The following is a 25,524-nucleotide window of genomic DNA, read 5'->3' on the forward strand; positions in this document are numbered from 1 at the left end:
CAAGGCCCAGACAAGCCTACAAACTCCTCTTTGTTACACCTGGCAATCCGCCTCAGTGCATCAGTGACTTTTGAGCTTGACAACATCACTCCCATCCTTAGTTTCTAAAGTAAAAGACAGGAACAGTCATGTGAAGAATTCAGATCAAAAATGAAATCTACAGGGGCACCTGGGTGGCTCAGTAGGTTAAAGCCTCTGCCTTCAGCTCAGGTCATGATCCCAGGGTCCTGGGATCGAGCCCCGCATCGGGCTCTCTGCTCAGAAGGGAGCCTGCTTCCTCCTCTCTCTCTCTCTCTGCGTGCCTCTCTGCCTACTTGTGGTCTCTGTCTGTCAAATAAATAAATAAAATCTTAAAAAAAAAAAAAAAAAAGAAATCTACATATTCAGAATGTCATTCTGTGCTTTAGAGTTTTCGTTTGCTTTTTAGTTTGGAAATTCTCCATACTCCTAAGTGAAGCTTCTATATTTAGGTTCTGGGACCTAACTCAGAAAGAGCCAAGGAAGTTTTCCAGCTTTCTTAGGCTACCTCTGGTTCCTCACTTCCCAGACAATGAACAGGAGACTATTTGCTTTCCTCAATGTTTTTTACTTTCACTAAGCTTCCCTGGAGAAAAAAAAATTGAAATATTTGTCACCTTTTTTACCAAAGGAAAATTCCTGATTAAGATTTATTTTCTTGGGCGCCTGGGTGGCTCAGTGGGTTAAAGCCTCTGCCTTCGGCTCAGGTCATGATCCCAGGGTCCTGGGATCGAGCCCCACATCGGGCTCTCCGCTCCGTGGAGAGCCTGCTTTCTCCTCTCTCTCTGCCTGCCTCTCTGCCTACTTGTGATCTCTGTCTGTCAAATAAATAAATAAAATCTTTAAAAAAAAAAAAAAAAAAAAAAAAAAAGATTTATTTTCTTTTATTCTCAAAAAGGTGAGAAGATGTGAATATTTATATTGGACCATGTTCCTTCTAACAACAAACCTTTAAATAAAACATAAAGACAGAAAACCAGTCGACCATGAAAACTGAGATTGGAAGATATACACTCCACCAACTTTACCTTCTTGGTTTCTTTTTTTGTTTGTCTCTGCAATAAAACTCCACATCATTCTTAACACTCAGTATTTTCCTCATGTTCTACTATTTTATTTGCAAATTACCATATAGCAATGTAGCTTCAACATGCTGGTCTGCTTCTGTGTTTTTCAAATCAATTACCCCCCACAAAATATCATCCACAGTCATTTTAATTTCACTTCCTCACCTGCCAATAACCATTGGTTCTCCGCTATAAAACTGCCCTCTGTTTGTCAAGAGTCCTTGGGGATAAACTTATCAATAGTTTAAAGCTAACTGGTGAAGGAGCTATGCAGGCTTGTTCCCTTTAATTCTCTATAACTCCAAAATTTACATAGGTACATATACCCACACATATAACCAATTTACACTGTCTGCAAAAGTAAACTGCAGATAAAATTCCAAACACGCATGTAGAGATTCACATTTTAACAGCAAACTTACATGCAGATATAAAGAAGTATAGTTTTAATTCCTAAATTACATTAGCAAGCTGAAATATAGAATGCTTTCATGTTTTAGATTTATTCTACACTATGAATCACAGAAATAAGCGAAAAGGAGACATAAACCTCATACTATGTCTGTAGCATTGTCAGTCAATGTGGCATTATTTTTACTGACACGTTATCCAACTTGCTTACTCTATACAACAGTACATAAACATACTATATACAAAACACAGAGTTAGAGCTAACAAATGGAAACTTTATACAAAATACTTGCTACTGTCAGTATTTAAGTTTGTGTAGGTTTGACCAAAAGACTCAGTCTATACATAACTTTTCTGATATAAAGGAGTAGTCCATGTAGCTATATGGCATTCTTAGCTACAGAAAGAGAAGAATGGAGACCAAGGGACACAGCTGGAATACGAAAGTGCACTGTTGTAAATAGCCACACACTTTAGCAGGGTCATATTATCTGAATTAATGTCTTTTGCATTGGGAATTTTACCAGTAAGTGGTCCAGAATACAAAATATAGTCACAGAGAACTCAGTTTTCACACTTACTCCTTGGTAGAACTATTAAAAACAAACACTTGCAGCTAACACATTGCAGAGCTGTCAAAATACCTATCAGTGCTGAAGAACTTGAAGGCAAGAATCTGTTCCAACAGACTGAATGAAGAATAAAAACCATCAAAAGAAACTTATAGCTGCCTAAGAGTTTTAAAAATTAGACATATAACACTCAGCAAGTGTGTCAAAGCCACTTTTCATTTGCTCACTCAACTTGAGACTCCCAATAGCTGAATTACATGTATACTGATACGGAGTATGTACAGTTGAACATAAATATGACAGATATTTATGAAAAGCTACAATGTAAATGGTTAATACACTTACACTGACTTGTGTACTGATCTAGTGAGTCACAGAGTCACCCCGACACTTGTTTGACCTAGTAAGTTTCTTGACATGCTCAGTGAACAAGTGTTTCACAATTCAATGTCCCTGCAAGCAATCAGGCCCATCGTCCGCTGGAGGCAAAGCTTCTGCTGAATGAGAAGTTGATTTCAGAGTTCTTGTACTTTCCCCACGCACCAAAAGGCACTACGACCACAGTACTATTATCTTCACTACCATACTGTATTGCCTGTAAGGTTTAGCAGGAAGGAAGAAGAAAACACAGGAAATCAGAGTCTGTACAAAGAAAAATAACCGATACTCTGGAAGGCTATAATCTCATTTAAAATAGTTAACAGTGACTTTGCATTCATTCATTGATACATGTTTATTAGATCGTACACAGAATAATAGATGCCCCCCACTCAAAAAACCATATTAATTATATTCCACTGAAGCAATTTTGGCAACAGAAATACCAGTGGACTAAGATCAAGATATGTAGCTCTTGAAGAAGAAAAGAAAGCATTTAGCATAGGGACTAATACAAGGTAAAAAGTAATAACCTAAGGAAATGAAAGTGTGTAAGATGTAGCAACAATAAGGTTTATTATGCTCCCTACGAAATGAAAAGTTGCATGAACTAAATTTCCTACAGTGGGAGAACTCTAAATCAGTTTTAAGAACGAATTCAAATAGCAAATGACATAACATTGTAAGAAGTACTTGGGATTATACTGAACAGCAAATGTATTTCAAAAGAATAAACAGCCTGAGGCTAAAACTGTGAGGGAAACGGTTAATAAAAATATCTGCTATAAAAAGCATCAAAATATTGGGATGCCTGGGTGGCTCAGTTGGTTAAGCGTCTGCCTTCTGCTCAGGTCATGATCTCAGAGTTCTGGGATCGAGTACCCCATCTGGCTCCTTGCTCAGCGGGCAGTCTACTTCTGTCTGCTGCTCCCCCTGCTTATGTTCTCTCTTTCTCTGACAAATAAATAAATAAAATCTTTAAAAATTTTTTTTAAAAAGCATCAAAATATAAAAAAGTTTTACAAATAAATTGTAAAAAAGGTCAGAACATCAAAGTACTAATATACTTAACATATAGGAAGTTGTTACAATAACCATGAAAAAGACAAACATGCCCATAAGAAAATGGAAAAACACTATATACACAGACAAGAAATACAAGGGTCTAATGAACCTCTGCAAATGTTTAGTTCCACCAACAAAGAAAAAAAATGCAAATTTAAAACACCAAAATTTGATTTCTCTACCTATCAAATTGGCAAAAAACAATGATCAGCATTTGGAGAAATAGAAATCTATAAACATACTAGAAAACAGTGTAAATTGGAATAGCACTTCTGGAGGGCAATTTGGCAAGCTTATTAAAAGTTTTTGAATAGGGGGGACGCCTGGGTGGCTCAGTTGGTTAAGCGGCTGCCTTTGGCTCAGGTCGTGATCCCAGGGTCCTGGGATCGAGTCCCGCATCGGGCTCCTTGCTCAGCGGGGAGCCTGCTTCTCCCTCTGCCTCTGCCTGCCTCTCTGTCTGCCTGTGCTCACTCTCTCTGACAAATAAATAAATAAAATCTTAAAAAAAAAAAAAAAAGTTTTTGAATAGGGAGCCTGAGCGGCTCAGTCAGTTAAGCATCTGCCTTCAGCTCAGGTCATGATCCCAGGGTCCTGGGGTCGAGTCCTGCATCGAGCTCCCGGCACAGCACAGAGTCTGCTTCTCCCCCTAACCCTTCCCACCTGCTCATTATCTCTCTCTCAAATACATAAACAAAATATTTTTTAAAAAAGGTTTTAGAATACAGTGTATACTTTTACCTAGCAATTTTCTAAGAACTTTATCTGAGAAAATAGTGTATGAAGGAAAAAGATGTGCACAAGTAGATACAAGAATGTTTATACAGCGCTCTCCTTCCCTATATATTATGGGAAAGTGAAAGAAACTAAATTTGCTGATTAGCGGAACTAGTAAAAGAATTACGGCACAAAAATATAGCAGAATACAATGCAATCATTAAAATATCGTTAGCTGTGTGAATGAGAACACACATATCTGAGAGAGGTAGGTAAAATTAGAAAAGAAGTGGTCATTCAAAGGATTGGGCCCATTTCTGTAATCTCATGAACACACATAGTAAACAAGACAATACTTCATGCTTGCCCATCTACTTTCAAACAAATACTGCTTTTTAAGTGAGGTCTTGGGGCGCCTAGGTGGCTCAGTGGATTAAACCTCTGCCTTCAACTCAGGTCATGATCTCAGAGGACCCTCTGCTCCTCTGCTCAGCAGGGAGCCTGCTTCCCCCTCTCTCTCTTCCAGCTGCTCTGCCTACTTGTTCTCTCTCTCTCTCTCTCTCTCTCTGTCAAATAAATAAATAAATAATCTTCAAGTGAGGTCTTAAGTCTTAATTACAAATATTAGCATTTAAAGGTTTGGGCTAAATATGCCTTCCCAGTTGCAAATGTAAAAATTGGGAAATAAAGGGGCGCCTGGGTGGCTCTGTGGGTTAGGCCTCTGCCTTCGGCTCAGGTCATGATCTCAGGATCCTGGGATCGAGCCCCGCATTGGGCTCCCTGCTCAGCAGGGAGCCTGCTTCCTCCTCGCTCTCTGTCTCTCTCTCTGCCTGCCTCTCTGCCTACTTGTGATCTCTGTCTGTCAAATAAATAAATTAAAAAAAAAATCTTAAAAAAAAAATTGGGAAATAAAAAAAAAGCTGTTAAATTAAAGCATGACTCTAATGATCAGTGATGGCTACAATGTCAAAGAGCTATCTATCCAAACAGAATATTTAAAGAGCACATGGAAATTCTACATATTATTTACTGGGTATTACTGGGCATTCCCAATTTTAGCTCTGATTGACATACTCACACATGACCTATCCATACATCTTTCTGAATTTTTTTTTCACACACCCATTCTTTTTTTTTTTTTAAGATTTTATTTATTTGACAGACAGAGATCACAAGTAGACAGACAGGCAGGCAGAGAGAGAGAGGGGGAAGCAGGCTCCCTGCTGAGCAGAGAGCCAGATGCAGGGCTCAATCCCAGGACCCTGAGATCATGACCTGAGCTGAAGGCAGAGGCTGAACCCACTGAGCCATCCAGATGCCTCTCACACACCCATTCTTAAAAACCAGACAAGGACTATGCTATAGTGTTCCTAGACTGGATATTTACTTGCAGCAGTCTAGTGTAATGGTTAGTGGTTGAATTTGGGAGCTTGGCTGTCTGGGTTTGAAGCCCAGTTCTGCAATTTAATATTTTTGTGATCTTGAATAAGTTACTTAACTTTTCAGCCTCAGTGTCTTGGTTTTCCTCATCTGTGGAAAGGGATAGTACTAGCTCTAACCTCAGAAGGTTACAGTGATGATTACATGAATTAAATATATGTGAAGTGTCTGACACATAGTAAGTGGTATTACTATTGACTATTATAATTTACTATTGCTATTACTGTCATATCAAGCTGTGTACAAATCCAAAAAAATTAACATAGCACATTCCCTGCACACAAGTTTCTGAACTATTTGGGAGAACTGTGAACACTTTTAAAATTGGAACTATTATGGAGTCAAGTGTAAAATACTGAAGCAAAACCACAAAATTTCAAAGGACTCTTAAGCCCACAGTAGCCCTGTGGGGCTGTACCAAGACCTGTACCTGGGTGTTCTCCCTGTCCCCCTCTCCCCCCAACCCAGGCATGCTCCACGCCCCCCTCCCTCCCCCGCACCAGCTTAAATTGGGACTTTTCTAGCAGAAGCTCTTGCTGCTGTCACCTGCTCAATCACTGCATGGGCTGCTTCGTTGGGATCATGGCACTGGTTGACAAAGTCACAGATCTCTTGACTATTCACCATGAAATTAATTCCATCTGTAGTGAGGACCAGGAAGCTGTCATCAGCATGATGTAGCTGCAATCAGAAACAAATAGACTCAACCTTTGAAGAGTATTCAAAATTCAAAGATTTCACCTGTTTGCCAAGTGATCATCTGTGTTTAAGAGCTTAACAGTGAAAATGGAAGGCCGATATTTTGGGCAAAATTAACATTTGTAGCATCGACCACCAAGGACAAACCCGGCGTGTACTTAGTAACACCACAAAGGGAGAATCTAGATAGCCAAATGATGAGAGGCAAGCATGGTACAATGGTGGTGGGCACTGAGGTCTCTGGAGCCAGGCTTCCTGGGTTCACAATGTGCCTCTACTTTTTGGCTAGGCAAACACAGGTAAGTTCATCTACACTCTCGATTTGTCTTCTCTGTAAAATGGGGTGCTAGTAGCTATTCTGGACAGAGCCTGGCCCACAGTAAACCCTACTTAAGTATCTGTTAGACACAATGAATGTAAGTGGGGTAGCTCTCTGCCACCATGGTTGGGAGCCTCTATTATACAGGACTAGGTGCTGGCACTTGCAGAGAAGAAGTGTCAGCTCACAACTGGGTGTGTGTTGAGGGACGTGCAGAGTTAACTGCGCCACTGATCGACAGCATGCAAAAGATGTCAGGGAAAGGGAGGTGGGCGATTATTTAGTTTGGTGCACAAGGGAGGCCAAGGTCAGATTCCAAGTGGTGGTGATGCCGGATATCACGTGTCTGTGAGGAAGGGCAGCAGAGCCATTCCACCAGGCCATCGCAGCACAGGGTAAAGCAAAAACCAAGCACTTCAACCTACAGCAGGCCAGTATCTTATTTTATCTGAAAAGTTCATCTATCCTTTTATAAACTACTCCTTTCGAGAGTCATGTCGGCTTCAATGAAGGCTTCTAGCTGGAAGTAATCCTGCTTTCTTTCCTTGCACATGTATCAGATGTTGCAGATTGTTACCTTAATTCTCTTCGTTTCTGGTTCTGCTATCACACCACTGGTTTTAAGATCCAAGTCTCCAAGACTCCTTGTCATTGCAAGTCTGCCATTCACGTGAGGCTGTCCCAAACTATTCCAAGCCACAAAACCACCACATTTCTTGATCCTGGTCCAAGAAAAAAAGACTGACATGATACCCCGGAAATGGAGGCATGGTTATATTTAAGAGAAATCAGTTTGAAATGCAATGTTTCAGGGTGCCTGGGTGGCTCAGTCAGTTAAGCTTCTGTCTTCGGCTCAGGTCACAATCTCGGGGTCCTGGGATCGAGTCCCGAGTCGGGCTCCCTGCTTAGTAGAGAGTCTGCTTCTCCCTCTCCATCTGCCCCTCCCCCAACTCATGATCGCTCTCTCTCTCAAATAATAAAATCTTTCAAAAAAATAAAAATAAAAATAAAATGCAAGGTTTCACTTCTATCTTGAACTATAGAAACAGCATTCTCATAGAATGATCAGTGGAGGTGGTACCTTTCTTTTTCATCTTTTCTTTCTGGAGTATGGTCAATGGTCAGCTTCATAGGTTTTCCTTTTCTACACAAAATAGCCCGGCTATCCCCAACACTGGCTACAACCAGTTCAATACCATCTCTCACCAGGGCTACCGTTGCAGTAGTCCCAGAGGTCAGAAGGGTTGCTGTAAACATTATGAAAAAGAGTATAAGTCAGTGACAGTCAAATGATCGGATATGGAATTTGTATTACAAAATACAGGCATGTTAAACTAATGCTGAAAAGTGTCATTCTAATCTAACTAGAACTATGCAAATAAAATGCAAAGGAACTATGTAAGTAAGAGCATGCAGAGGAAGAAGTATTTAATTCAGTAACAAGGCTCCATGCAAACAGAAAGGGTTGCTAACCAATTTGGTAATTTGGTAAAAAATACAACACTGTCTCCATATGGCCTCTATTCATATAAACTAGAGCTGACTTGAACTGATAATTATGACACCCTTGTGTGTACATCAGGTGTCCATATTAAAAGTATTGCATTTTAATCACATTAGCTAAAATGGCAGGATGATTTTTAGGTCTACTGAGCTCACTTAGGCAAGCTGACTTTTCTAAAATTTTTATGCACTTAGAAGGCTTTTTCTTCCATTTCTTAACTCCTATCTTGTGACTGCATTATCAGTTAATAAGCTAAGCAAGAATGCCAAGAGCATATTATTTGCTCTTCAAGTGCTGTATTTTATATTCTTTCCTTCTACAATTGTTTTAATTTTACAAATGTTCACCAAAAAAATCCTAAAATGGTTAAAGGTCCACATTCTTTTCTATTTATCTTTGTCCTCCCCAGATATGAAACAAAGTTACAGCCATCATTTTATTAGGAAAATATGGGGTGTGAAGAACGAAGTTCATGCTGGTTTCCCAAACACTTAGTGTTAGTTCACACTTGATTTTCTCTGACCAATAACAAAACTAAATGTCACGTGGCTTGAGGTTGCCACTGCTTCCCTCATCCAACCCAAACTGCATTTTTGCCTCTTTCTTTGATTTATTCAAACTGCATCTATCCTAAGTTCCTTACTACGTGTTAAAAATTTTGAAGATGCATTGAGCCTTGCTGAAAGTGAAACTACTGTGAAATTAAGGGCTAAAAAGTAAAGCTAATTGGAAGAAACTGAAAAAGATAATTTATTTAAAGCAGGTATTGTCTTCAGTAACATGGTTAATTCTTTAAAGCATCTAAATAAAATATTCAGGTGATCATCCAAAGATGATTTCTTCTTCAAAGGTAGATTTAGGAAAGTGCTACTGATTTGACTAATTGAGGCTCAGTATTTCCAATTTTTTCTTTCCAAAAAGATGCTTTAAAATGTATTTAAAAAAAAAAAAATAAAATGTATTTAAAAATTTCATCAGTAATACATTTTGGATGAAGATATAGATATATATATAGATAGATATATACACACACACCCCCATATATATATTTTCATATTCCAATTGGTATATTAAAATGCCTGCTTTAATCAGAAATGTAAAATGGAAAAAAAATTAATAAATCCTAATCTTTTTTGTCCATGCTGAATCTAATTTATTGAGAAATAGCATTTATAGCTGCACTATCTTCCCATTGATCTTTCGATTTTGGAACTGTTGCACAAGATAGTATCTCAGCAATGCTAAAACATATTACATATTTGTCACTGTGTAATGTGACTGTTTTAGCATAAGAATCAATGATGTTCATATCATAAAAGTTAAATTTTCAGTTTCCCAAAACGTTGTATGATGGAACAGAGTTTAACCACTGTGATCTTTTCCAATGATGGGAAGCACCAGGCAAGAGAGCACAGGCAGTCAGTCACTCACATGCTACCCGTCCAAGAAACTTAGTATTCCTCTCCTTTACGTAAAGTGATCATCAGCAGCTTTTTTAAAAAGTGGTTTTAATTAGCTATATCAAAAGAGTTAAAATTTAATAAACGAACACTTCCAAGTTTCACTGTTTTGGATTCTATTGTTATTCACGTCCACCTCAGCCACCCAGGAATTTCAAAGGTCTTGAGTTTCAACCAACCCAACTTCACAGTTCCAAAATCCCAGGATTTATGGGAAATTTTTCAAAACTAACTGTTGATTCTGGTTTGCTAAGGATCTAAGAAATAAAGATTAAATAAGCATTTATTTCATTTAACATTTAACATGGAAGTAAAAATTCTCATTTTTTGCCCTAACAACAAAAACTATAAAACTAAGACATCTTTCAATAAGGTCTTAACACTCACTGGACATTTCCTACTGCAAGTCATCTCAACTAATGGGACAAAGAGGATGTGGGAACCTTCCAGTAGTCCAGGCTAGGAACCGCTGGACTCCTTCACCTGGGACAAAATTAAGCAGATCTCTCTTTCCACTGAAGCCCAGCATATAGTGTCCACGGGCTCCAGGTCTAGAGCTGCTGACCGGGCACAGTTCTCTGCCACAAATAACACGCACAGAGGCAAATAGGAAATTCACCCAGGAATTGTGCTCAAACATTACAAACCTGCAACACAGGGGAGGGCAGAGAAAGAGCTGCAAAATAAGGGGAAGCATTTTTATTTGGGTGAAAATTTCACTAGCAAATTACATAGTATTTCCGGAGGTGCCAGATCAATCAAGACTCAGTTTGCCCAAGTTGATGGTATTTTGTAGCTGAATCTGTTTTTTCATTGCAGAGTAAAACCTCTTAGCTTCACAGCTTCCCACAGTTGGGAAAACTATATGCGAACTCAGGCATACCAAACATATATGCAGTGTTAACACAGAAACACATCTATACATTCATACTCTCTCTTTCACACATGCATACCACTCACACATACTGTAACAGTTAGTCCTGAGAAGTAAGACAGTAGCTCTACAGAGCTGGAAAAAAGGCACTGTCAGTTTGACTGGTATTAGCATCAGAACTGTCCCAATAACTAACAGGAAAATTCATGGGTTCTGTGGTGAATATTTTGTATCTAACAAGCAGTACATAATCAGAGAGGATGTTCACTACAGTATACCACCAAATTACTGGGAGTCAAATATATACTAAGAAGGAATTAAAGCACCTCCCGTACCAGATACAAGAAGTACATATTTTTAATGATACTTAATGCTTTTTTTTTTTCAGTAGACTGATTAATTTAAATTAATTGTTTAAATATCGGCTAGTAAGGCTCTTGAGCTCTGGTGCATGTTTATAAGTTTATAGAAGTCACAAAATGGGTATTTCTGCAGCTCTCTTCTTTCCCCGGTGTTGCAGGCCGACTTATCAAAGAAAAATGATCAAGTTTTTGAATGGCAACATAAAAGTAAAAGCTGTACTTTTCAAAGTATAAACAACCCCTCCCAGTAATTATTGTTTACTATGTAACAACTGTTTACTGTGTAAACAATAATATGTATAAACCAATATGATTTCCAATATTTATTAAACATGGGTGTCCAGACACTCAGGACTCATGAACACTGACATCCAAGTAATGAACTGAAGGAGTAACAGCACAATAAGTATCTCTTCAATGTCGTCCCTATTGCTCTTCTCTTTTGGCTCGCCCAGTGTAAGAAGGGTACTCAAAAACACTGGCTTTCTAACACTGGTTATTTTGTAGGGATCAGGTAAGGTGAAGCACATGGACGTTTCCAATGGGACTCATGATGTTGCCACCAACATCTCACACTCTGAACGTCAGAGCAAGTCTTCTCTTTCTGATCCATCTGTCTCTTGGGGAACTTTGCTGCTTTCAAGCCTTAAGCAATCCAGAAACACTTGGAAGAGTTTATAGAATGTAAAGGATGTAATCTCAGTTTTCTACCACCCCGTTTGTTTTAAGTGAGATTTGTTCATAGACAGGAGCATAATGGGAAATCATTTGAATTTGCTGGCTGGTTTCATTAGTTGTCAAGATATATATGACTGGCATGAATTGAATACAAAAATATTTAAAGATAACGAAATTAGCTTCATAAATAAGGGTTATTTCAAAATGTGTCAACAACAAATCCACAGGGGCGCCTGGGTGGCTCAGTGGGTTAAGTCTTTGCCTTTGGCTCCAGTCGTGATCTCAGGGTCCTGGGATCGAGTGAACCCACTGGGCTCTCTGCTCAGCAGGGAACCTGCTTCCCCACCCCCCTCTGCCTGCCTCTCTGGCTACTTGTGATCTCTGTCTGTCAAATAAAGTCTTTAAAAAAAAAAAATTCAATAAAAATAGCCAGCAACTTCCTAAGGGCAAGATTCTTGCTGTTTTTGGTAAGCGGCATTCTGATTTTCTTCTCCTCAAACCATTTCATTTTAAACTGAAACAGTAACTATTTTAAATGATAACAGAATAATCTGGAGCACTTTATGCAGATGTGACAGCTTCGGACTAAATTCTTGAAAAGGAGAATGTTTTATGTTCACTTTATTTTGTTTACTTTCTCTCAAGAAAGCTAATATGGTATAATTGAGGGGTACTCCTCCCATTTATACCCCAAATTCTACCATTACTGATTCATTCCCATGGTTTAACCAATCTCTTTTCAGGCTTCCCCTACTTAAAATTCAAATCCACACAGGATGACTCATTAAAACACATACACTGTATTAATAATTTCGTTAAATTGGCTCTAGGAAAATCAAAGAATAAACTGTAATAACTTTGGTGAGAAAGAACAGACATGGAGATCAGGTCAGTCCAAATAATTGAGTGCCTTCCAGATTCTATACAGGGTGCTCAGCGATGGAGATTCAGAATGAATAAGCGCAGTCCCTACCTTTAAATCCTTCACTGGAAGGTATCAAGGAGAGAAAGTAGGACTGATGCTGATAGAAAAGGCTAAAAAAAACCCACAAAAAACCTGGAAAGGGCAAACCGCACGTACTTCACAATTTTATTTAACTAGCCTGGATTCTACCCATAGCTCTGCCAAAAGAACATTATCCATTCTTATAATGCTGATACAGCTTCAGTTCTTACTAAAAAATAAAAAAAAAAAGTTTTTAATTTAAATAATAACTTTGAAATCTGAAACATGTTTTTTAAATCCACAAATTGAAAAGTTAAATAACTTACACCATCTATTTTCGGTGGCTTTAATATATTTGATAAAATGGGCCCCGAATATCAAAAGGCAATTTTTAGCAACATTGAAAAGATTGGCAACTTACTAAGAATAAATTTTAAAGCTGTTCCCAAAATACTTATTTAAAAACACACACACAGACCAAGTGATCTCTAAGAATACATACAAAACGAGATTTAAGAACAACAATGTCATAGTAGACCCCTTTCTTTTAGTAGCACACTGGGTAACATTGTCGTGCTCCATTGTACTTGTAAACAAATGACCATTAAATGAAAAGTAAACTTTAGACTACCTTATGAAATTTCTGAGATCATTAGCTCAAGGTATATGACAGATGAACTAAGTTAAATAAATTCAGTTTAAATTTATTATTAGAAAATAATTATATTTTTTATGATGACTTACTTTGTACAACGGTCTCTGAGTAAAACACTTTTAGAAAGTTTCTTTTAAGGTAGGCCAATTAAACAATTTTTTTCCTTAAGTTCAAAATTCCCTTTAATTAGAATTTATTATTTTATAAAATGAAAGGGGTCCTCTTATACGCCAAATCTCAGTTTGCAGCATCTTTGTCGATTAGATCTTTTACCAAAGGGCTGACTGCACCCATGAAGGGTTAATGTTTGATTGTTGACCCACACATTCCCCATTATAAGCTTGAGGGGTTTCTTCTGACGGGTAGAGCCCAGTAACAGCTGGGACACACCCCCCACATTAGAGCCAATAAACACCATGGTGTGAGATACAGCCAACCTGGTTATGGATGAAACCAGAGCATGCCAATCTTCAGAGTCATAAAAATAAAACTACAAGAAAGTGTTTTTAACTCTTCTCTTCTACCTCCTATATTTGACCCATTAGGAACAAGAGCTCAATCATATACCTACAATTTATCTTCTCTCAACCTCTATTTTCAAAGGTGAGGAGCCAGCTGGAAGGAAAAAAGTCCAAAGGAATGAAGGAGAAGAGAAAATGGGCCGAATGATCTACAAACAAGAAAACAAATCCCTGAACAAAGAGAGTGGACTCTGATGCTTTTCCAAGAAGTATGATGACAGTAAGTTTCTCAAAAAAAAAAAAAAAAAAAGGCAGGAAAAATCTTGTAAGATGGTGAAAAGAGCCATCTTACTCATCTTCTATGATCTTCATCATTAAACATGCCCATGAGAGAGGCTACTGTGGGTGCCAGGGAAATCCCAGTCCTCACTCTGCAACTGGCCCTTATTAGGGAAATGAGGAGAATTTCCATCCCTATGCTCTCCAACTGAAAATTGTGAAATATTATTTCTTGGTGCTTTGACTTCCTTTAAATGAAAAGGTGGACCAAATACAGATTAATACTGTGCCATTCACTTTCAAATCAGTTATGAGGTATGTATGCATACATTTAAATGGTCACTGCAGAAGTTTTCCAGGAGCAACAGATTTGGGCAAGGGTCAGCTAATTAGAAAACATGAGTTCCATTTTTCCGAACACTTTTGATAAATTTGGTCAAAATCAGAAACATTCCACTTTCAAAATTTAAGGACATGCAGTAGATAAATTTCAAAAATTCAGCTGACATGTCCTTGTGTTTAACAAAAACAAAAACATCACTGGTTACCACAAAGCTGCAAGACCAAACTCTTCCTTCTAATTAAACAAAACAGTGCATATTAGCCATTGTCTCTTCTTATTTAGGACCAGTTAGCAGTTTTCTTCTTGTCTGGACAATTACTACATGGCTAAATGAGATCACCCTCTAGTGTCTTTCGGTACTTGCTCATCAGATTCATCTAAAAAACCCAAAACTGTAACCCCTCCCACAGTATGGACCTCCTGTCCATATAAAGAGCAAATTTAAAAAATTTTTAATCTTTTTAAAATTTAAATTCAGTATCAGAACCATTTTAGAGCTTCAATTTTTGAAAAATTCTCCAAGACATTTCATTTAAAAATGAGGTTCTAACATTAATTTGGATTCCAAACAGCATTTAAAGTTATTCCTTCTATAAAACCACTTTCAACATAAGCATCCTCATAAATAAACTTACATTCCCACCCCAAAGGGCTTAAATTGCTTTCTTTAATTAGACAAGCCCCAAGACTCTAAGAAATGTGACTGTTTTACTTACCATCAGCAGACAGGTGGGCGTGCCTTGAAAAGGCTTTATCTATTTCTAGAAAAGCCAAGGTCAACACAGTTTCCAAGTTCTTCTCCTTAGGAAGCAAGTCCCTTTATGGAGAGGGAAAAAGAGTCCCAAACAACTGTTTTATAATAGGTTTCTCTTCCTCATCCAGGTCCCTCTAGCTAGCTGTCAGTCCATACAATGGACCTCCATGGTTTGTCTTTCAGACGCTTAAAATCCATAGATTAGCAAATCAAATTAGGAAGTAACTAGACTAGGAAATAAGCCTTTAAGAACAATAAAAGTCCAAGTCTCCCTCCTTAAAGATGAATACTCTCTATCCACAACCCTGAGAGGTCAAAATTTCCTTCAAATAAATTTACATTACTGAGTTCAAAATATGAATAAATCAACTGATGAACAGAATAACTACACACAAGAAAACAAGAAATTGTCATGTTCTCCCCCTCTTTTAATTCAAGTCATATGGTCCCCAAAATACATTAATAACTGCAGTAAATAAACTTTTTTAAGAGCTCCAAAATACCCTAATTAAATGCATTTTCCCCACACTACTGTCAATCATCTCAAGCTACTGGTACCACTTGGAAGAAGAATTACCATTTATTGAAGAACCGCAGGTCGTGCACTCGTAGGAGTAAATGCTTTTCGTAATACATGAGATCGTGCAGCTTGTATGACTTAGCTTGACACGATCACAAATCTAAGTGCTGTTGATCCTGGTCAATGTTCCCACCAGGCGGAATGGTAATAACCATCAGGAGTAACAAGGGGCAGGCTTAAGCTACTGCTTGTTCGTCAACCAACGGTATGGAACCACTCAATTAACTAGGGTAACCCTGAACATCTCAGCCAAAAGGCTGACGTTTCAAACCTGAAGTATAAGGTAAACTGCAAAGTCAAGAGTGAAAGCCACTGTACATACATGATGCATTTCTCCATGTGGGTGTGACAGAAATCCGCGGCTGCAGGTCCGCCGTGGCCGTCATACACCGCGAAGTACAGGACCTCATCTGTCAGCTGAGCACTGTCAAACCGGTCTTCATTCTCTTTCCGTTTCCCAATATGCGAGGCGCAGCCCACGTTCTCCAGGCTGATTTTGGGAATTGGCTTGCCATACTTAATGCTGGGCGGCAGCAGAATGGGCTCATCGATGCGGTTATCCCAGATCCCAAAATTATCCCAGGTGGCCGGACGCCCACTACCGTCCGGATCAAACCGAGAACACCTGGGCTCCGACGTGGAGCTGTAGCAGGTGGGTGTCAGCCGCTTGTCGTCCTGCAGTAGGCGGGAGCTTAGCAGCACTCTCCTTCTCACGTGGTTCCCACCACTTCTCACCAAAGTAATTAAGGCAGCTGTGGACATACCTCAACTCCAGAGGACTCGGGAATGAGGGAAAGACCAACAGAACAATAATGGAATGTCTTCAAGAAAATGATGCAACTGAGGAGGGGGGAGAGAAGAGAGAGAGAGAGAAAGAGAGAGATTCCATCAGTAATTTCACATGTAACTGAGGTATCATTAGATATTACCAAAACGTAGAGCCATAAAGAATGCGGCACCTAACAGCCTACTTCTAAGAATAGTGGATCAAAACCAAAATTGATTTACATACCCCTTTCACAGTGTTTAAATTCTATAAACATTTGACAATGTGTATGTATCATGTAGAACAAGTGTTTCTCAAACTTTAACCTACAGTCACCCCGGGAACTTGTTAAAACACAGATTCCTTCAGTCCGCCTGGGGTGGAACCTGAGATTCTGCATTTCGAGCCAGCTCCCCCGTAACAGCAAACTGCCGATCCCTCAGGCCCATACTTTGCATAGCAAGAATGTAAAATACAGGTGTAAATAAATATTCTTCCCTTTGTTAAGGCCATTGCTCTGAAGAAAAGGTAGGGGCAAATGGTAACAGTTCCAAAGTCTCTTAAGGAGGAAAGAAGTAAAAGTAATTGGTTATAGAATAGTCAGGACAGGGGCGCCTGGGTGGCTGAGCTGTCCAGTGTCTGCCTTCGGCTCAGGTCATGATCCCAGAGTCTTGGATGGAGCCCCACATCAGGCTTCCTGCTCAGCAGGGAGCCAGCTTCTCTCTCTCCCACTCCCCCTGCTTGCGTTCCCTCTCTTGCTATCTCTCTGTCAAATAAATAAATAAATAAAATCTTTCTTAAAAAATAGGACAGTTCTGGGGCACCTGGGTGGCTCAGTGGGTTAAGCCTCTGCCTTCGGCTCAGGTCATGATCTCAGGGTCCTGGGATCGAGCCCCACATCGGGCTTTCTGCTCAGCGGGGAACCTGCTTCCCCCTCCCTCTCTCCGCCTGCCTCTGCCTACTTGTGATCTCTATCAATCAATAAATAAAATCTTAAAAAAAAAAAAAAGATTTGTCAACTTAGGGACGCCTGGGTGGCTCAGTCAGTTAAGCAGCTGGCTTCGGCTCAGGTCATGACCACAGGGTCCTGGGATCGAGCCCCACATCGGACTCCCAGCGGGGAGCCTGCTTCTCCCTCTGCCTGCTGCTCTCCCTGCTTGTGCTCACTCGCTCTTTCTGACAAATAAATAAATCAAATTTTTTAAAAAACTGTCAACTAAACTTCATATACTTCATTACTATTGTTAATGAAGAATGGTTCATGCAAACACTCCCATAGGCACAAGGAAGAGACAGTTCTGATGTGTGTGATCACTGGGACTGGGGGACCCCACCCTTGTGAGTTATGAGCAACTGATTTATACATTTACATTAACGGTTGCTGGTCTCCTATCTACCCATCTAGCAGCCCAGCCCTTGCGTGCCCTGCAGACTGGGAGCTACTGCCCGAGACCACATTTCTTCTAAACTATTCCTCTGCACCCCCATTTCTGGACTCTGCCCCAAAGCTGAATCCTCCCCTGGGTGTTGTCAGGGGGAATTCCTGCAAGAAGGGCTGTGTTCCTGGCAGTTTTCCATACAAATAAGGTTCCAAGCAAAAATTCAACTCCATGCTACTTTGTTCTGTTTCTTAATGTATTAAAAAAAAACCAACTGGAAAAGATAGCATAATGTCAAGATTTGATAATGCTGGTGGAGGGTATACAGGTATTATATCACTCTCAATTGTATGTTTGAATTATTTCACAATAAAAAGTGAACTTGAAAAAATACCTCAACAAAAGGCACATATCCACACCACACACACAAAGCCCAACTTGAGTGAACCCGTAAGTACATGCACTGCAGATTTCAAATAATCATTTCCAAATAAATTTTTGGAAATCAGTCTAGCTGTGTAGAACAGTAAATAAAACAGTAGAAAGAAAAGATGACATTCTAAAGAGCTCCCTTAGATATCTCTACAACAAAAAACATGTGTGCCCTGCCTTCATAGAATTTAGTATAAAGAAGGCCTCCCAAAGAATGAATGTATCGTGAAAGACTTAGGAGGCCATTCCTTCTTGGCCTTTTAGCTAATAGCACGTGTAGAAGATTGAAACTCCCTTCTACGACAGTATTAGGGGTGGAGGAGACGTAGTATTCTGGTTATCAAGTATCAAACAGAAGCAACACATTAAACTACCCAAAAAAGGGGCACCTGGGTGGCTCAGTGGGTTAAAGCCTCTGCCTTCGGCTCAGGTCATGATCCCAGGGTCCTGGGAGCGAGCCCTGCATCGGGCTCTCTGCTCAGCAGGGAGTCGGCTTCCGGCGCTCTCTCTCTGCCTGCCTCTCTGCCTACTTGTGATCTGTCAAATAAATAAATAAAATCTTTTTTAAATAATTAATTAATTAACTACCTAAAAAAGGTGTTTATCCCTTTGCTTCTGACTGAAGGTGATCTTTTTATTCAGCAATAATAACTACGTTAAATAAAGGTAAGGACTTGGGAAGAAAATTTCAAACTATAATACAATCTATGCTAGGGAACTGATCATTGATGGAGATACTTCACAAAGCAGCTTTATGCCATACAGAAAAAAAAAAGAAAACTTTTTAAGATACGCTTCTTACAAACCATTCATATTGAAGAGTGCAGCAGAAATTAGTGAAGCACAATTCTTTTTTCTTTTACACTGAGCTGTAATTGACAATACAATATTGTATTAGTTTCAGGGGCACAATATAATGAGTCTGTTTTTGTATAAGCAAAGTACTATTCTTTTGGCTTCAGTCTGAAATCATGTACGCTTTATTCAGCCTTGGGCCTTTTTGCAGTTGTTCACCTAATTTAAACAACAGTTCTAGAATTAGAAGCAAAAAAATATTGAGTAAATTTTTTTGCAGCTCTTCTAGGGCACTCTTGTCTTCTCTCTCTCTCCACCAAAAACAAACAAAACCAGAGCTGCATTTTTAGCAGGCAACAAACATCCACTGGAACCATTATTTAAGAATGAAATAAAATGGGGTGCCTGGGTGGCTCAGTCGGGTGAGCATTGGACTCGTGGTTTCGGCTCATGTGCTGATCTCACGGGTTATGGGCTCCAGCCCCACTCGCCCCGAATTAAATAAATAAATCTTAAAAGAAAAAAAAAAAATGAATGAAATAAAATGGAAGTTGCGCAGTTTCTGTAAAAGCCCCGCTAGGGGGCACTTGGGTGGCTCAGTGGGGTAAGCCTCTACTTTCAGCTCAGGTCATGATCTCAGGATCCTAGGAACTAGCCCCATTATCCCGCTCTCTGCTCAGCGGGGAACCTGCTTCCGCCTCCCCGCCTGCCTCTGCCTAGTTGCGATCTCTCTCTGTTAATAAATAAAATCTTTAAAAAATAATAATAATAAAAGCCTCGCTAGACTAAAATCAATAATCGACCTGGCCTTCTTCCTTTTATTTTTTATTTATTATCCATTTATAATCCATTATATATTTATTATATTATTATATATTATATTATTATATATTATATATTATATATTATATTTTTATTATATTATATATTATATTATATATTATATTAATATATTATTATATATTTATTATATATGTTTATATTATATATTTTTATTATATATATTTATTATAATATTTTATTATATATATTATTATTATATTATATCATTATATATTTTTATTATATATATTATATTTTTATTATATATATTATTATAAATATATATATTTATTATCCATTTATAATCCATTTATTATCTGCACAATCATCTCGAAAAGTAAGCAGAAGAGTCATAGGAAAACATTTACTTTGGGGGATACTTTCGGAATAGATGAAACGTGAGCCAGATATAGAACTAGATCAGCACCACTTATGCAAGCAGGTGACTATATATTTCCAAAGCAATATAACTAAATCATATTAATCTCCTTATTCCCTGGGGAAACATTCAAAGACGACCTGTGTTCCCAAGCTAAATAACTACTTTGAATTAAACCTGCACATCAAAAAAAAGTTTCCTCCAGGGATTCAAGCTACGAATTAGCCATCAGCTGCCCCCAGTTCTCCAAATGCCCATAGAAATGGCTACACACTGACTAGCAGACAAGAGAGTCTAATTTATGATGTGGGGAAGAAACCCAAAGTCTGCGGAAAAAAACAAAACAAAAACCCAATCAATGTTCTTCATAACAAAAAGAGTGGAGAACAACCTGACAAACACCTAAGAGATATTTTTATTATTTGTCAGTTTGGCAATTATAAATTGGCATGTATTTATCATTCTGCCCCCCCCAAAAAAGGTATTCAGTAATCTTTTATGTCAATGTCTCAGTCAGAAATCAAGACTAGGTTATTTTTTAAACCATTTTAACATTTATATTCAATCTTTGAAAGTAAAAGTCATCCAAAAGAGTCAAAGGGCCGAATTCCACGTGAAAGCTCGTTGAAGACACAAAAATGTCAGCGCAAGAGTTAAATCAACCAAGAGCACAAGAATATATTACCCACACACCATATTCAACTAGCAAATATAAAATGCAAAAACAATCTTAAGAAAATAAAGATAAATAACTTGGCTGGAATCCTAGTGACAGAACAGGTTATTTATATCAACAGCCTAAACTATATATATATATTTTTTAAAGAATTTTATTTATTTATTTGACAGACAGAGATCACAAGTAGGCAGAGAGGCAGGCAGAGAGAGAGGAGGAAGCAGGTTCCCTGGTGAGCAGAGAGCCTGATGTGGGGCTCGATCCCAGGACCCTGGGATCATGACCAGACCCGAGCCGAGCCCAGCGGAAGGCTTTAACCCACTGAGCCACCCAGGCACCCCCAACCTAAACTATATTGATAGTCATAGATCGAAAAGGGAAAAAAAAGGACAATTTTCCTTCTAGACCAAACTGTTCCAAATTCCTTTTTATTTCCCAATCAAAACAAAAATTTATGACCCACAAATTTACTTTTAATCACATGAATATTTAACAATGTGAGTATGCACACATATATACACACACAAAGAAACCCTATATATTCTACATACTGTCAATAAATAAATGCCTGAAAACATTTTCCTTTTTCATCATTTTCACAGTGATTTTTATGACCAGGGCTTCTCCATCTTCCTCCTTAGTGTTTTAACAGTTTAATAGGATACTTGAAAGTCCTGACACAGAACTCGTGACCAGTGAAAAATGTTGGCACCTGACTAGCAGGAGGGATTCTCAGCAAAGGGGGTTAAATTGAAAGTAAGCTCTGACACCATGCTCGAGTAGGCACAGAAATTCTGCATGAGGGAACTGCTGAAAGCCCACATCCTGCCAGTAGGAAATCTCAGGTGAAATGCATCAGGTAGGAGAAAAAGAATGCATTTGGTTTGTAGTGAACTTTTGAAATACATACTTGATTTAAAAATAAAAGACGGTGAAGAAAAGCCACAATATATAGCTACAAGATTGCTGTGCCAGTTTTGCATCTTCGTATCATTCCCATTTTATAACCCCTCAATGGCTTAAATATCTCAAAGCTATCCAAATTTATTTTTGGATAAAAGAGTCACTCACTGTTTCTGGAAAGAGGATACACTTGGGATTTCAGTTAAACTGTTGACTGCTGAAAGCAGGTCAAAAGGGCAATTTATTGTTGAAATTTCAAGTGCATGCCAAAATTATTCAGTCATTCTATGGTTCAGTACTGCAGAAAGCTGTTGGGATTTATCCCTCCAGCAAAAAAATGTAAGAAAATATTCATATTTGCCCATTATAAAGCAAAACTCAGGTACCTTTACATCAGTAACTTGCACAAAGGATACACATGGAATTTTAATATTCTCAAAGCAAATATTTATCAACTTTTTTAAAGACAATCAATGCATCCCAGTAAATTCAAATATTTCAGGAAATGTGGGCTCCAATATCTTATCAGTACTCTGCTGGGAGGAAGGGAAACAAAGTATAATAATGTTCATGAGGGAAAGAACAACAATAAAAACCCCAAATGATTCCCCTTGCGTTTGATGTGAACATGTTTAGATGTTTAGAGGAAGGAAAGTCGTGAAAAGTGTTCATTATTCTAATTCCATAGATATATTTTAAAACATCTTTGTTAATGTGGATACAATTCATACACCACGTTCCAAACCTGTACCTTTATACTTCATTTAAGGATTTTCCTTGACATTCTATACTACATCAACAGCACATCTCCCCTCTTCTTTCCTCTTCTCTAAGTAAGATTCTAGTCAAGGAAGGTGCCTGTGTCAACAGAAAGTGCCTATGGTTCCAAGAAAAAAACATGAACAAGAACTCACTGCTCAAAAATTTTAACTATTTTATTACCCAGTGGTGCATCTGTTCTCTTCCTCTAATACCATGACATCACTACTCTTCTTCAAGACCATTATAATCCGTCACTTGTCACTCATTCTGACACCGGCGACAATCTCATTCCTTCCTCCGCACTGGTGGAGGATAAGTGCAAAGGGCTTAAGCGGCCTTGCTGCACGTTTTCAGTCTGAAGCTCAGAAAGGCCAGTGGAGCTTTAGGGACTCCAAATTCCCTGGCTATTTCCACCCGGAGTCTCGTCTTTGTCGCCTCCTGTGAAATCTCTCACCTACATGAAGCGGTTACTAAAAAAAAACAAACACAAAACATCACCAGCCACAAGGCTTCTCCTGGCAAGGCAAAACCCGCATCCTCAGATCGACACCAACCAGGGCTCTGCATCCTGCTCTATTCCGATCCCCTGAAACGCTCACCCTCGAACAGTTCAGGATCCTGGGCTCGCTCGCTGGCTGTGACAGATCAGTAGCCAGTGTGATACAGGGCAGGAAGCACACCCTCCCGCCCGCGCAGCGCTGCAGATGGCTGGGCTCCCTCCAGCACCTTCCGCCGCCGGGTCTCCGCCTCCCAACCACCCTCTCGCCGCACAGATCTCGGGCGTCGCCACGTCTCCTTCACCCCGGTTCCATCGGCGGCGGCAATGCGACGCTGACCCCTGCAGCATCCTCGAGTCCGGAGAGGGAGCCGGGCGACCCGGATCCTCGCTACGGGGTAACGCGAACGAGCAGCCCCCGCCCTTTCCACCATCCAGTTCGTGGTCCCTCCTGCCTTCCAACCCCGGCCCGCTCCACTCGCAGTGGAGGCGCCTCCAGCCTGCAAGTCAAGTTTAAGGTCGAGCGTGGGGGGTCCCGGCGGGAAACGCCCACTGCCGGCAGCGCAGTCGGGGTGGGCCGCGACAGAACGTGCTACCCATGACCTCCAAAGAGAAGAAAGCGGCGCACAGAGAACCCAGACGCTGACTGTGGGGCTGGGGATTTGGACTTACATTTCCCCTCCCCTCCCTGACGAACCGTCCGTTTCCCCTCCATTCCGCAGACTCTGAGCGCTGGGATGCGACCCCACCTATAAATAATATCATAAACTGTTAGCAATAAATGAAGTGCACTCTCTAGGCTCTTACCTCGCGACGGGCACGTCCCTGGAAATTTTCTAATTAATTAACGGAGGGCGGGGAAGGGACTTCCCTGCTAGGTAAGTAAGATTGCCTTCTCCGATGTTTCTGATTTCTGGAGCAAGCAGCTAGCACAGCCACTGGCTCTCCCGCTGGAAAATCTCCCCAGTTTTTCGCCCGCAGTGAGCCAGATGGAGAGGGGAAGTCTGTTCCCGCTGACTGACGGCAACTCTGGCCAATCCGCGCTCGGAGAGGCGGTGCGCCGGCCGCCCGCCCTCGGTCGCAGCCAATCACAGATTCCAACGGAACGAGCCTCCCCGCGACTGCAATTTGGTTTGGCTGACTTTTCGCAGCTCGCGGTAGAGGGACGTCGACCTGGGCCAGTAGCGACTCGAGGTGACATCCCGCCCTCCCCGAAGGCCTTGACGGTAGGGCCAATGAAGGGGCGCCTGGGAGGTGGGTGGGATCGGGAGATTGGGAGAGTCGCCAGCGGGTCGAGGAGGGGTGTGTGTCCCTTGTGGCCAGGGGGCAGTCGTTGTGACAACTAGGAAACCGAGAACGATGCCAACACTTAGGCAGAAGGGCTTGAAAGGCATCTGGTTTCACTGCGGTTCTTTGGAAAACTCACAGTGCAGTGTTCTTCGTGACTGCACAGGCGTCTTGTGATTCCTTGGGAACGTCGATTCATTCGTTTGACAGACACTTCCATGTTTGTGGAGGACCTTTTGTATGCCAGACACTGCGCCAGGCATTGGCGCTACAATCCGGACACAAACACACGTGATTTTTGCCTTCACGGAACTTACAGTCTAATAAGGAAAAGGGAGCAAACAAACAGGTAAACAAGCAAATGAAACAAGAATCACGTCAAGGACAGAAATAGACAAAGTATGGATATAGAGAAGAAGAGGAGGTTGACATTAGAGAGGGAGGGTTGTTGTAAGAGAACTTTATAAGATCCCATTCAGTCGGAGACTTGAAGAGTGAGAAGGAAATCAGTTAGTCAGCCGAGGAACCGGAAAAGCGATAACTATTCTGGGCAGAGAGGACAAAGGTCCTGAGGGGCAAGAGTATGACATTTTGGAGAACAGAAAGAAGAGCAGTATGGCTCTAGCGCATAGGGCCGGACAGAACAGCATGACATGAGGTGGACCGAGGTCAAACCATATACCCAAGTCTTCGAGTTTGCATTACGTTTTAAGTGTAATGGGATTCTACTGAGGCATTTTAAGCAAGGAAATAAAGGGATCTAGTTTAGACTTTACATCACAGGTTAATGTGTAGAGAACAGGTAGAATAGGCTATTAGGAAAGTGGTCAGGAGACCATCTTGGATGAAATTCAGGGCAGGAGATGACCTGGCTTAAGCTACGGTGATACCACTTAAGGGAGGGGAAAGCAGACAGATTAGAGATATTAAAGGGAAACTATTAGCCTGTTTTGACATATCAGATATCCTGCTCCTGGGACAGCTGTTCTGAATCCAGTTCGTTAACTACTCTATTTAGAGACTGATTCTTAAAATTGGTGACCCACAAATTCTGGTAATGACCTGAAGGATTATTAGGCTGGGTTGAGATTCTATTTTCATGGGCTTCCTAGAATTTTCTTTCTTTCGTTAAGTTTTTATTGAATCATAATATATACGCAGAAAAGTACACACATTCCAAGCTGTGTGTGCACCTCAATGAATTTTCACATTCCAAACACACCTTTGTTGTATCCAACACAGATCAAG

The 25,524-nt window shown here is 40.0% G+C and overlaps 1 protein-coding gene across 1 annotated transcript; it reads right to left on the reverse strand.

Moving 5' to 3' along the window:
- Positions 1-907: 907 nt before the first annotated feature.
- PPM1K (protein phosphatase, Mg2+/Mn2+ dependent 1K) lies at positions 908-23,966 on the reverse strand. Its single transcript, XM_080797587.1, has 7 exons — positions 23,797-23,966; positions 15,902-16,419; positions 14,962-15,062; positions 7,765-7,930; positions 7,261-7,405; positions 6,212-6,346; positions 908-2,663 (listed from the first exon to the last, which is right to left on the reverse strand). The coding sequence occupies exons 2-7, from the start codon at positions 16,339-16,341 to the stop codon at positions 2,532-2,534; spliced, it is 1,119 nt and encodes a 372-aa protein (XP_080653713.1). The 5' UTR covers positions 16,342-16,419; positions 23,797-23,966; the 3' UTR covers positions 908-2,531.
- Between the last annotated feature and the right edge of the window lie 1,558 nt (positions 23,967-25,524).

The sequence above is a fragment of the Martes martes genome (genome assembly GCF_963455335.1).
Source record: "Martes martes genome assembly, chromosome: 2".
NCBI lineage: Eukaryota > Metazoa > Chordata > Mammalia > Carnivora > Mustelidae > Martes > Martes martes.